Source organism: Xyrauchen texanus, chromosome 17, assembly GCF_025860055.1.
Source record: "Xyrauchen texanus isolate HMW12.3.18 chromosome 17, RBS_HiC_50CHRs, whole genome shotgun sequence".
NCBI lineage: Eukaryota > Metazoa > Chordata > Actinopteri > Cypriniformes > Catostomidae > Xyrauchen > Xyrauchen texanus.
This window is the reverse complement of record NC_068292.1, coordinates 25,732,187-25,745,702: the sequence shown is the minus strand read 5'-3', so window position 1 is coordinate 25,745,702 and position 13,516 is coordinate 25,732,187. Positions and strand designations below refer to the sequence as shown.

Here is a 13,516-nt window from a genome sequence, read left to right as displayed (position 1 = left end):
CATGCACGTTACCAGGCATGATCATACTTTTTTTTTTTTTAATCATGAAAATTCACGTTGGATCACAATTTCTTTTTTCTAGTAAGACCTTTGATATTAGGGCAATAATCATATTCTTGATAATTTTTGTATTGTTTTTCTAAAAATCCTTAAAACAATATCAATTTGATTTCTATTGTTTTAGAAACAACACTGCATAAGATATTTAGGTTTTTCATAGAATGTATTTTAACATGTGTATTTTGTCTTACTGTACTGGTAGAATGGTTATAGTCAAAACAAGTGAAACAATCTACCAGTGTGCTGAAAGTATCCAAATTATTTTGAATATTTTACTGATCTTGAGTAATCTAATGGAATATGTTACAAATTACATTATACAGCATGTATTCTGTAATCTGTAGTGGAATACATTTAAAAAGTAACCCTCCCAACCCTGGATATAAGTTGGAAAATATGCCTATGGTGGGTAAAGGACCATCCAAAAAGTCTGCAAATGGTGCTAAACCTGATTTGTTTCTATAAAAATGTTCAATAAGATCAACCAATGTATGAATATAATCACTGAGTCATAAAGACAAGTACAGGTGAAAGAAGAAAAAAAAAATACATAAGATCAAGCAGAGAAATAATCGAAAAGATACAAAATAAATACATTTTATTTTAGTATATCTATATATCTACCTGTAGATAGATAGATGTGAGGTTATATATATATATATATATATATATATATATATATATATATATATATATATATATATATATATATATATATAATGTCAGGTGTCATGAATCTCAATAAAACTCCAGCTCGTGGGTCATCCTGTTCCTGAATTTAAATATTAAGTGTTTCTCTTTGAAGACCTGCCACTTAAACATGAATATAGCACGATTATAAACATTGCTGCTGTATGGTATATGTTGCATTTGGAGCACAGCGAAGAAAGAGTGACTGGAAATATCTTGAACTTGTGCTTGACTGGTCAGAGCTCAACAGTGATGCAGTTTCTTCTCATACATTTGTTTAGGATCCAAACTAAGAAGTAGCTTTGAAACCTCATCATCCACATGGGTGATTCGTACCACTTCAGGTTAGGATATGTTTTTGACAGATATATGCACACGCCAATATGACTACCATTACACATAATAATAATAAAATGTATCGTTGTCCGTAACACTTTTATTATGAAAAAATACCTCAGCGTTCAGTATATTTCGGGTTATCGTTTCTGGCTTTGCGCATTTTCTGAAAGCTTAAACGTATTTCAGACCCGAAAATAATACCAACTGTATTTCAGAAAAACGACTTTATCTTCTTTATAACCTAGCCAAATTAGACGTGTTGGTGTCATTGTCAGGGGTGGCTGAACAACACGTCCGTTTAGGATGTTGCACATTAACTGTCTCAGCGCATTAGGCATTCAGCGCAGTCTTCGGTTGGATTTTCACTATCGTCTAAATACAAAAGACTAACTGAACACCAAACTAAAGTATTACCGGTAAGAGCATTTTTTACTTTACTTGGGTCAACACGAGCTTTCTGTTTACACTGCAACCTGCTAATACTGTCACATGTGCTAAATGATGATAAACCCCTACGACTCAACACATCTGATTTAATTCAGGTCATTTCAGTCCACTTTTAGATTCAAAATACAGATAATTTTAACATATTTAGTAGTGTTCCTTTATAAACAATTGCAGAAGAAATTCTAAATTAAAAAGTATTCGGCTAATGCTATTGTTAATGCTAGTAAGATAAACAATCTTAATATATGTTGTTGTACTTCACGAACATTTCTTTAGGTTGTGCACAAGAAGATGAAACAAAGTAAAAGAAAGCCATCAAGAAAAAAGAAAATATCCAGACAACTTCAAAATGTTAAAACGGAGCCATTGCCCTCAAATGGTGATGGGATCAACATGGACACAGATAAAACCGAAACATTTCATGAAACTCAGGCCTGTGATTTAAACACCTCTCCTGAGGTTACACAAATGAGACAGGAACAAGGAGACTTGGAAGCATCCCAGCAACAAAACGGGGTATTTGAACAACAGAAGCAGCAGAACATTAATCTGCAGCCTCATTCACTTGCTTTCTCTGTATTCGTCCCAAAAACAGAACCAGACTGTGTTCCCTTGAACCCACCGAATTTTCAGGTAAAAACTGAGCCTGGCATTCCTGAAGTATTGCAGAGAGAGCCTGGTTTGAGTATAAAGGAGGAAAATGAAGATAACTGGACAGAAGTCAAGCAAGAGGTGCCAGCTGAAAACACTGTGGATGATTCTTGTCAGGAGAAAAACACGGGTAATTTATTTAAGCTTGGCATTAATAGGCCATTCATATGCCTTGATTATAGCCATCTTGTTTTCCTGAATGTGGAAGTGTTTCACAACGGAAGCCTGTTTTCATTTTCCGGTCTCCAGTGTTTTCACTTTTATAATGTGATGTTTAGTGGAACAAATTAGTTAAAATTGCCAAATGAAAAAATATATATATATACTGGCTCTATGTGCATAATTAAATGTACTTTTAATATTCTGTATTTCTCTGAAGCACAGCTGTAGCCCAATTTTTAATTGCTCTGTGGGGATTAATAACATTATAAACCTTATATGTCAAAGAATGCAAATCGGCAAAAAGAAAAGAAAGTGGAAGTATAGATTTACATTAAAAAGGACTTAAATATTGATCGCTTACCCACACCTCTCAGATCACATAAGACATGAATTTAACCACTGGAGTCGTATAGATTACTTTTATGCTGCCTTTATTTGCATTTTCTTCAAAGTTCTGGCCACCATTCACTTGCATTGAATGGACCTACTGAGCTGAGATATTCTTCAAAAAAAATCTCCGTTATCTTTCAGCATAAGAAAGAAAGTCATACACATCTGTGATGGCCTGAGGGGGAGTTAATGATTAGAATTTTAATTTTGGGGTGAACTGTCCCTTTAACTATTAGTTGTTATGACAGCCAGTAGCTGCACAGCTAATCTTTACTTCCACTAACTAGGGCTGTACCTAACGCAAATTTCTTTTAGCGATTAATCTAACAATGATTTTTTTCGATTAATCTAACAACTAATTTGCCGACTTTTCTAAAGATTTTTTTTATTATTATTTCTTGATAAATATAACAATTAATTAACCCAAAATAAATATAAAAAAACTCAGCTCATTAATATTTCAATATTTTAATAAATTATCTTCTCACAAACACAAACAAATGTACAAGAAACAAAGTGTGCACTGCAGGGCATTATTCTGCAATAAAAATAGCCCTGTTTTAACCAGTAATCTCCATTTTTACAGTCCAACATTAATTTAATTTTGTAGATATTTTATGTTGGGTTACTAAACTCGAGGTTGCACAATCTTTTGATATTCCACCTGAAAGTGACTTGAATTTTACATTAGTTTTATTGTTGGATTGCTAAATGTAGATTACTTTAATTTTATTTTGGAGTGATTTGAAGTAAGAACTTGTTCAATTTGAGTAAAAGGAAAGTGCAATCTACATTTAGCAATCCAACAACAAAATAAATTAAACAAAATGTAAAATTGAAGTCACTTTCAGGAGGAATATCAAAACACTGTGTAACCTTGAGTTTAGCAGTCCAACATAAAATTTGTTTTTTTGCTCTCTGGTTAACTCATAAGCCCTTATTTCTCATGAAGGAAGACTTTGAGATTCTGTTTCTTGCATTTGATCATCTCCACAGAAATAGGGCATCTCCTCTGTCTAACTGCATGTTGTAACACTGCGTGAATAAACCCACAATGACCACGGATATTTAACATTACATGGCCGTAAAGTGAAACTGGAGCACTTTGCGTTCACAAAATGAATCGGTTTATACCATGTTTATATTTTCGCGGGAGTTTTTGGCACGGATCTGTAGACGGCGTGCTCATCAGAGCGCTAGAGAAGTGGTTCATCTTCACACACTCTCAGAGAGCTGCTCTTGTGACGTCAACGGTTCCCTGAGATGTTTGGAGTTCAACTGAATGAGACACAAGTGCTTTTTCCTGCACGCTCACTGGCGAGTGAAATGTTAAAATTTACTTGCCAGTGGCTAATAACAGATGTTTTTGGTCGCAATGTAGAGGGCTGTATGGCCGTTAAAGTAAACCGAAAATATAAAATGGCCAAATAACAAAATTAGATGACGCATGGTGTAAAGTTACACTAAAATACTCCTACGCTTTAGATCACCATGGACAAGTTTTTTTTAGCTGCAGTTTGTTCTTCGGGGAATCCATTCTTAAACCAGGTGATGCCATTTTAATTATTCCATTGCGACATACCGACGCATGTTATGCAATTTGACGTGTTTCTGTAATCGATGAAGTCGATTACGTCGATGAATTGTCCCAGCCCTACAACTAACACTTAAAATGGTTGTTGTTTGTTTGAATTGCTCATTTAATAATTTTTTACATTGCTTCTTATGGAGACCGGAACCAGAAAACTTGGCGTCGCCCAGTGGTTGGTCAGGAAGTTTGTTGAGAAGACATATATTGATGTGTTAAAGACAGTGTTTGGTGTAAAAATGTAACAAAATACAAAGTAATTAGTTACTGTAATTTAAAGTACCTTTTGGTTTTAAAAGTAGTGTAATGTTAAAAGATTACATTTTTATATTCTTGTAATTAGACTACAGATACTAACATGAGTTACACATTTCATGTATGTGGAATGCATTTACAGGTGAAGTCAGAAGTTTAGATACACTTAGATTGAAGTCATTAAAACTCATTCGTTAACCACTCCACAGATTTCATATTATCAAACTATAGTTTTGACAAGTCGCTTAGGATATCTACTTTGTGCATGACACAAGTAATTTTACCAACAATTGTTTACTGACAGATTGTTTCACTTTAAATTGACTATATCACAATTCCAGTGGGTCAGAAGTTTACATTCACTAAGTTAACTGTGCCTTTATGCAGCTTGGAAAATTCTAGAAAATGATGTCAAGCCTATAGGCAATTAGCAAATTAGCTTCTGATAGTCTAAATAGCTAATTGGAGGTGTACCGGCTAATGTATTTTAAGGCCTACCTTCAAACTCAGTGCCTCTTTGCTTGACATCATAGGAAATTTAAAAGAAATCCGCCAAGACCTCAGAAAGAAAAAAAAAACAGTTGAACTCCAAGTCTGGTTCTTCATTGGGAGCAATTTCCAAAGGCCTGAAGGAACCACTTTCACCTGTTGAAACGCAAGTATAAACACCATGGGACTGCACAGCCATCATACCGCTCAGGATGGAGACACATTCTATCTCCTAGAGATTAATGTCATTTGGTGCAAAAAGTGCAAATGAATCCCAGAACAACAGCACAAGTACCTTTTTGAAGATGCTGGAGGAAACAAGCAGACAAGTATCTACAGTGAGAAAAATAAATATTTGAACACCCTGCTATTTTGCTCCCACTTGGAAATCATGGAGGGGTCTGAAATTGTCATCGTAGGTGCATGTCCACTGTGAGAGACATAATCCAAAAAAAAATCCAGAAATCACAATATATGATTTTTTAACTATTGATTTGTATGATACAGCTGCAAATAAGTATTTGAACACCTGTCTATCAGCTAGAATTCTGACCCTCAAAGACCTGTTAGTCTGCCTTTTAAAATGTCCACCTCCACTCCATTTATTATCCTAAATTAGATGCACCTGTTTGAGGTCGTTAGCTGCATAAAGGCACCTGTCCACCCCATACAATCAGTAAGAATCCAACTACTAACATGGCCAAGACCAAAGAGCTGTCCAAAGACACTAGAGACGAAATTGTACACCTCCACAAGGCTGGAAAGGGCTACGGGGAAATTGCCAAGCAGCTTGGTGAAAAAAGGTCCACTGTTGGAGCAATCATTAGAAAATGGAAGAAGCTAAACATGACTGTCAATCTCCCTCGGACTGGGGCTCCATGCAAGATCTCACCTCGTGGGGTCTCAATGATCCTAAGAAAGGTGAGAAATCAGCCCAGAACTACACGGGAGGAGATGGTCAATGACCTGAAAAGAGCTGGGACCACCGTTTCCAAGGTTACTGTTGGTAATACACTAAGACGTCATGGTTTGAAATCATGCATGGCACGGAAGGTTCCCCTGCTTAAACCAGCACATGTCAAGGCCCATCTTAAGTTTGCCAATGACCATTTGGATGATCCAGAGGAGTCATGGGAGAAAGTCATGTGGTCAGATGAGACCAAAATAGAACTTTTTGGTCATAATTCCACTAACCGTGTTTGGAGGAAGAAGAATGATGAGTACCATCCCAAGAACACCATCCCTACTGTGAAGCATGGGGGTGGTAGCATCATGCTTTGGGGGTGTTTTTCTGCACATGGGACAGGGCTGACTGCACTGTATTAAGGAGAGGATGACCGGGGCCATGTATTGCGAGATTTTGGGGAACAACCTCCTTCCCTCAGTTAGAGCATTGAAGATGGGTCGAGGCTGGGTCTTCCAACATGACAATGACCGAAGCACACAGCCAGGATAACCAAGGAGTGGCTCTGTAAGAAGCATATCAAGGTTCTGGCGTGGCCTAGCCAGTCTCCAGACCTAAACCCAATAGAGAATCTTTGGAGGGAGCTCAAACTCCGTGTTTCTCAGCGACAGCCCAGAAACCTGACTGATCTAGAGAAGATCTGTGTGGAGGAGTGGGCCAAAATCCCTCCTGCAGTGTGTGCAAACCTGGTGAAAAACTACAGGAAACGTTTGACCTCTGTAATTGCAAACAAAAGCTACTGTACCAAATATTAACATTGATTTTCTCAGGTGTTCAAATACTTATTTGCAGCTGTATCATACAAATAAATAGTTAAAAAATCATACATTGTGATTTCTGGAGTTTTTTTTTAGATTATGTCTCTCACAGTGGACATGCACCTACGATGACAATTTCAGACCCCTCCATGATTTCTAAGTGGGAGAACTTGCAAAATAGCAGGGTGTTCAAATACTTATTTTCCTCACTGTATATCCACAGTACAACGAGTCATATATCGACATAACCTGAAAGGCTGCTCAGCAAGGAAGAAACCACTGCTCCAAAACAGCCATAAAATCTCTGGTCTAATGAAACAAATATGGAACTGTTTGGATATAATGATCATCGTTATGTTTAGAAGAAAAAGGGTGAGGCTTGCAAGCCAAAGAACACCATCCCAACCATGAAGGATGAGGGTGGCAGCATCATGGTGTGGTGATGCTTTGCTGCTGGAGGGACTGATGCACTTCACAAAATAGATGGCATTATGAGAAAGGAACATTATGTGGATATATTGAAGTAACATCTCAAAACATCAGCCAGGATGTTAAAACTCGTCGCAAATGGGTCTTCCAAATGGACAATGACCCCCATACCTCCAAAGTTGTGGCAAAATGGCTTAAGGAAAACAAAGTCAAGGTATTGGAGTGGCCATCACAAAGCCCTGACCTCAATCCAATATATTGTATGTAAACTTCTAAACCACTGGGAATGTCATGAATGTGATAAATGTATTTGGCTAAGGTGTTTGTAAAATTCTGACCTCAACTGTATAACATGAATTGTGTTCATATGTGTGTCTTTTTACGTTTGCAAACTCAGATTGTCTGCATGTCTAGAAAAACTGTGCTGATGACAAATTTGCGGCACACCTTGCTCACTGTGCATGAGATGTAGCGGCACTCGGAATGCCAAAATGTATTTTGGCCTTAAAGGTGCTGTAAGTAATTTATTCATGAAGAAGTATGCAAAAAAAATTCCTACTCTCATAAAGATATTAATTAAATAAGTGTCCTGAGATATCTCACTGGTCTCTGTGACCGCTGTAGACTTTGTAAACGGCAAAATTGTGTCGGTGGACATTGACACTTTTCACCTGTCAATCATTTTGCTTGTTCTCATTTGAAGTGGATCATTGAGGCTATGATTCATAATATTTGTCAGTCGAGGGCGCTATTGTGCCACTTGAATTTGACAGCCACAGGAACAAACAGTGCTGCTCGCTTTTGTTCTCAAAATGTTCTTTGGTGGGTGAGGTTTTGAAATGAGTGGGCATGGCTAATTCAATGGCTTAGTCATGTGAAGGCTTCAGAATGCTAAAATCGCTTACAGCACCTTTAAAGCCTGGTTTATACTTTGAAAGAAGCCATACTTTTTTCTCCTGGATGAACTAAAGCACCCTAGGTGTAAGAAGTTGTTTGTTTAGGGTGATGTCACAGTGTTTAATGTACTGTTCCAGCCACAACCAAAGCCAGTAAGGTTTTTTCTCCGTGGATCGCTGCTTTTATCGCTGTGCTTTATTCAAATTGTCATGCCCCTTTCACTTTAAAAACTAAAATCTCTCTCCATTCATTTGTCGTGGCCGTGCGTGAACAGGAGAAATCTCACTAAACAAGCTCCTTGGCAGAACAAAAACTTCAGTGCATTTCGTCATCATTTGTAGGTGAACTAAGCGAAGCCTGTTCACCCAGTAAGTATAAATTAGCCTTAAGAGAGAAATGCGTGGTGAATAGTGTGTGGCTTGTGTGCTATAATTGTAAATTCCGTTTGCCCTATAGTTTGTAGGGGATTTAGGCCGTAAAGCCCAGAATATACTTAGTTTTGTATACTTAGTATACTTAGAACATATGCTTACATTCGAATGCTCAAGCCTTTCAAAGTAAACTCCATTTGACAGTGTGCTAGAGGTTTGCTCGGGCCTGAAAATTAGACCCAAACCCGGCCCTTACCCAAGACCGTGTGACCCTACCCAACACGAATGGTACTGTCAGATTTTAAGCTCGAACCCAACCCGAAATAGCTCACACTCTTCAAGCAACTATTGTTGCAATGGACTGTATTTAATTTAGGCATCGTAGGCAAAATTCGTAACAGTATTGTTACAGTAAACATGCACAGTTTAAAACAGGCCCCTAAGCACGCTAAAAAGTAAAAAATTTTTAGCTTACCATTTATCAAGCACTGAAACTTTGCTCAGTGCAGAACATTTTGGAATGATGCATAACAGTATCACTGTCACTTACAGCCAAAACTCCTTCAGAATGTTGAATCTTTGTGACACCTGCGCTAAAAACAAGATAGACACAGCACAACGAATGAAACAGAACGTAGGTGCCTCGAGATGCATTTTTGAAACTTGGAAGTTCTTTTTAACTTGATACAGTGTCTAAAAAAGCTGTGGTCCGGTGTGAGACGATGAAGTAACAGCGAGACATGGTGCAACAGTCAAAGACGTCCATCCAGCACGTGTTTACATAGGAAATCAATGGAAACATGCATAGTACATGAGCAGAGCAGCCTCTGCCCAAAACCCAGCGGTATTTCAGGCCCCGTCGGGGTCTGGTTGCAGACCTATTATGGAATTACTACTGTGATTACTCTTTCCATGAAGTAATGAGTAGTGTAATTGGATTATAATTTTAGTCATGATGTGCATTAATATCATATTAATTCTTTTGTGACAGCAAGCATAACATATTCCTAAAGGTTCACTTGACAATTGGCTAGAAAAGGCTTTTCCTTTTCAGTTCACTCTTGATTTTTCCATCTCTTTCTCCTTCCACAGCTTCCTCCTTTCCAATTTTTCCTTGTCCTCATTGCTCTGTGACTTTCACTGAGTTCTCACACTTTGTCAAACACCTTAAATGGTCCCATCGAAGTGAATACTTTGCCTGGGTGGAAAATCACAATGTATTCAACTGCTCGAAAATATCCTCTGGGATGCTAAGCTGCTCCTTGTGCCACTTTCGTTTCTTCTCTCAGAAGCAGTTGGAGGCACACATGCGCAGGGCCCATCTCCCCAAACCCAAACCCACCCGAAAACGCTACACCTGCCCACAGTGTGCTCGCAGCTTTGATTACATTGGTAATCTGAAAAGGCATTGCCGCAGTTGCCACGACTTAGCCACTGTGTGTAAAGATGGGCAGATTAGCTGTGCTGCATGTGGTAAAAGCTTTGCAGGAGTGTGGGGTGTTGGACCACATCACTGCTATGAGCCAGATGACAAGAAGAAACCTGAGGCTGGAGCAGATGGACCGATTTGCACTGATCGTGGCTACCTGTGCCGAGAATGTGGAAAGAACTGCTCTTCACTTCAGTGTCTGACTATACACAAACGCACTCACACTGGCGAGAAGCCGTTTGTGTGCAAAGATTGTGGCCATAAATTCAGTGAGCGGGGGAGTCTGCGGAGGCACAGAGTTGTCCATACAGGGATCAGGCCACACAAGTGCCCTGAATGTGGTAAAGATTTTGCCAGAATGGCACACCTCCGTTCTCATCTCAGAACACACACTGGGGAAAGACCATACCCTTGCCCCCAGTGCGGGATTAGATTCAGCCACAAATCAACACTTCATATCCACCAACGAGTTCACTCTAAGGAAAAAAACTTTCCATGTCCTAAATGCGGCAAAACTTTTTCTGCGCTGAAGTACCTGGAGGCGCACCAACAGGGACACAACTCCGAGCGATTGCTGCAGTGCAGAGAGTGCACCAAGACGTTTTCAAGGGAAGATGTACTACGGAAACACCGTCGCATTCATTCGGGGGAGCGGCCATACCATTGCGATGTTTGCAACAAACGCTTCAAACGCATACAGCACCTGAAAAACCACCAGCGCTCACACACTGGTGAGAAACCTTACCGCTGTGAGCACTGCGGCGCCAGCTTCGCCCAGTCTGGTGATTTGACGAGACACATGAGAGGACACACGGGGGAAAAACCCTTTGCCTGTTCTGACTGTGACCGCCGTTTCACCAACTCTGGCGACCTGGGCAAGCACAGGCGCAGTCATACGGGCCAGAGACCCTACAAGTGTACCGAGTGTGGGAAAAGTTTTCGAATGCCCCAGCACCTGAAGCTACACAAGCAAACGCACACGGGGGAGAGGCCGTTCAGCTGCCCAGAATGTCCTCGCACCTTCACTCGATCACACCATCTCTCTCAACACTTGGAAAAACACATATGAGGAAGGACAACGTCTTAAAGGAGTAATCTGAGTTCAATCCATTTCAGCTCAATTGACAGCATTTGTGGCATAATATTGATTACCACAAAATTTTATTTTGACTTACCCCATCTTTTCTTTAAAAAAGCAAAGATCTGGATTACAGTGAGACACTTTCAATGGAAGCCACAAGTGTTATGCGGGTAAACATTTGTGTTTACCTTTTCTGTGTAGTTGGAGTACTTTGTTGCCATGACAACAAACCCTAAAATGACTGAACAAAATGTACATTTCAACAATTTTACAGCTCAAATAATGCATGAGTTTTAAAAGAAAAAATAATGTAAGTGCTTTTATAAAATCATAAGCTTCACATTTCTACCTTTTAACCCACCATAATTGTCCATATTCACTTCCATTGTAAGTGCCTCAATGCAACCTCGATTTTTATTTATTTATTTATTTTTTTTTATATATATTTAAAGAAAGGGATGGAAGAATCCAAATGATTTTTTTCTGGTAATCAACATTATGCCACAGATGCTGTTGAGCTTGTACTGAACCAGGAATATTCCTTTAAAGGAATAGTTCATCCAAAAATGTTAATTGTGTGTTTACTCATCTTCATGTCTTCTAAACCTGTATGACTTAAGTGGAAACAGATAATTTTTAATGAATATCCAGTCTGTCTATTCATTACAGTTTCAGTTGATAGTGACTCACTTTAAAGCTTAGAAAAATCACCCATATAGTGCATGCAGTTCGTGCATCATATTAAAACATCTTCTGAAGCATACGATACGGTTTTGATTAGGAGCGTTCTGAAATTTAAGTAATTTTCCATTAAAATCCATATCTTGATGAATGTTGCAGAATTATCAGTGCTGTTGGTTGGAAACTTGGGTTGTTGATTGCTAAAAACAACTAAAGTTATCGCAGTGTAGTGTAGTTTAACTTAAGTCTTCCTTTCTGGACTGCCCTTAGAAAGTTTGCATATTGTTATTTTGCATGTTTTACACCTGCAACCATTGGAGATGTTAACCAAATGGAATTAAACCCTTATAATTATTTTTGCATGTAAAAAATCCGGGGGAAAAAGAGCAGACCAACAATTGGTGCTGTAACAAATATTTAGACCTTATTTAAGTTTCTTTGTGACCTATACCAACATGTGCATGTTTCAATTCTATCAACTGATCATATTGTAATGTGTCAATGTTTATACAGTATATGGTGGTTATAGCTTTCATGATCCTGAAATCTTTCCACCTTAAGTATCACCATCATAAAACAAAGAATTTTGTGTATATTACTAATGTATTAAATATTATTGTGGCTGGCTAAGTTAATATACATCACTTTGAAGCAGTGATGAATTGCTATTTCCGATGTAATTTAAAAATTCTGTGTGAATGTGTAAGAGATATACATTGTAATTTTACTGTGAATTCTGAAGATGATGAAATTGACTAAATGAAGCTTGTGCTTGTGCCACATTGTGTTAGCTTAAATGGTGAAAGTGAAACCATATTCTTCATCTAATCCTTAAATAAAGCAAAAATATAAATATCTTTATCATGGCCATTTTGTCTAAACCACTGACTTTTGTCTGTGTTGCAGTGTTTTCAGTCAACAATACAAGAGCTTGTGCACAGAGACCAAAGCATTGTCACAAGCTTTACATCTGTACAAACACTTAAAGCATGTAGATGGATTGCGTAGTCAAAGGGTCCAAACAGGTCTGCTTCAGTCAATGTTGGGGGAATAGCCCTATTATTTTTATGTCTGCCATTACGAGGACAGCAGCGTGACTGTTGCACCGACACGGATAACAAAGATGTATTTAGGGGTAAATAATATTGAGTCTACCTTTGTTTAAAGCTGGAATCAATACTTCTTAAAGCATGTCCATTTTTCATTTAGCAAGCCTCTTGTCTGAGAGGAGGGCCGGAGAGATGTATGGAGGAGAGCTTGTTTTAATTCACTCCCTCTGTTGCCGTAGTAATAATAATTGTCAGAACTACAGCTCTTAAAGATTGGGTGTTAGAAAGGACTGCCACAAAACACAAAATTAATAGATTTAGAAAATTGAGACAGATTTTTTTCCCCCACATGATTTTCTTTCCTTACAGGGTACAAACAAATGACCATTAGTATCAATGTAACAAAAACGTGGTTATGCACATCATTAAACTTTACGAGCCTTTAAATTCACAACTCTGTAAATGCTACTTTTGTCATTCTTGCTTGTTATGTCAAGTCTGTAGCACATGTAAATGTTGTAAGATAAATAGTTATTTGGTAGCAGTTCCTCCCTGGGCCACCAGGGGGAAACAGATATCTGTCAATGTGTGCTTTTGGGAATTAGGAAGACCTTTGGTGCCATCTGTCTGTCCTGTGGGTATCGCTCTTCCAACGGTGAGACAGCCTGCTGGGGTTATTCACACATACTAGTGAAAACGCATAATGGCCTCTAATGCATAACTTGTATTTCTGTTTATGCTACTCTCTTGTCTCCATATCAAGTTATGATCACAATTTTCTCCCTA

The 13,516-nt window shown here is 38.4% G+C and overlaps 1 protein-coding gene across 1 annotated transcript; it reads left to right on the top strand.

The window, feature by feature from the left end:
* Positions 1-1,227: 1,227 nt before the first annotated feature.
* Positions 1,228-12,495, top strand: LOC127658455 (zinc finger protein ZFP2). Its single transcript, XM_052147770.1, has 3 exons — positions 1,228-1,505; positions 1,813-2,317; positions 9,583-12,495. The coding sequence occupies exons 2-3, from the start codon at positions 1,828-1,830 to the stop codon at positions 10,986-10,988; spliced, it is 1,896 nt and encodes a 631-aa protein (XP_052003730.1). The 5' UTR covers positions 1,228-1,505; positions 1,813-1,827; the 3' UTR covers positions 10,989-12,495.
* Positions 12,496-13,516: the final 1,021 nt, after the last annotated feature.

Coding starts and splice junctions, on each gene's coding strand:
- LOC127658455 (XM_052147770.1), top strand. CDS start 1,828: ATGAAACAAAGTAAAAGAAAGCCATCAAGAAAAAAGAAAATATCCAGA. Junction 2,318..9,582: donor TTGTCAGGAGAAAAACACGG/GTAATTTATTTA, acceptor CTCCTTCCACAG/CTTCCTCCTTTCCAATTTTT.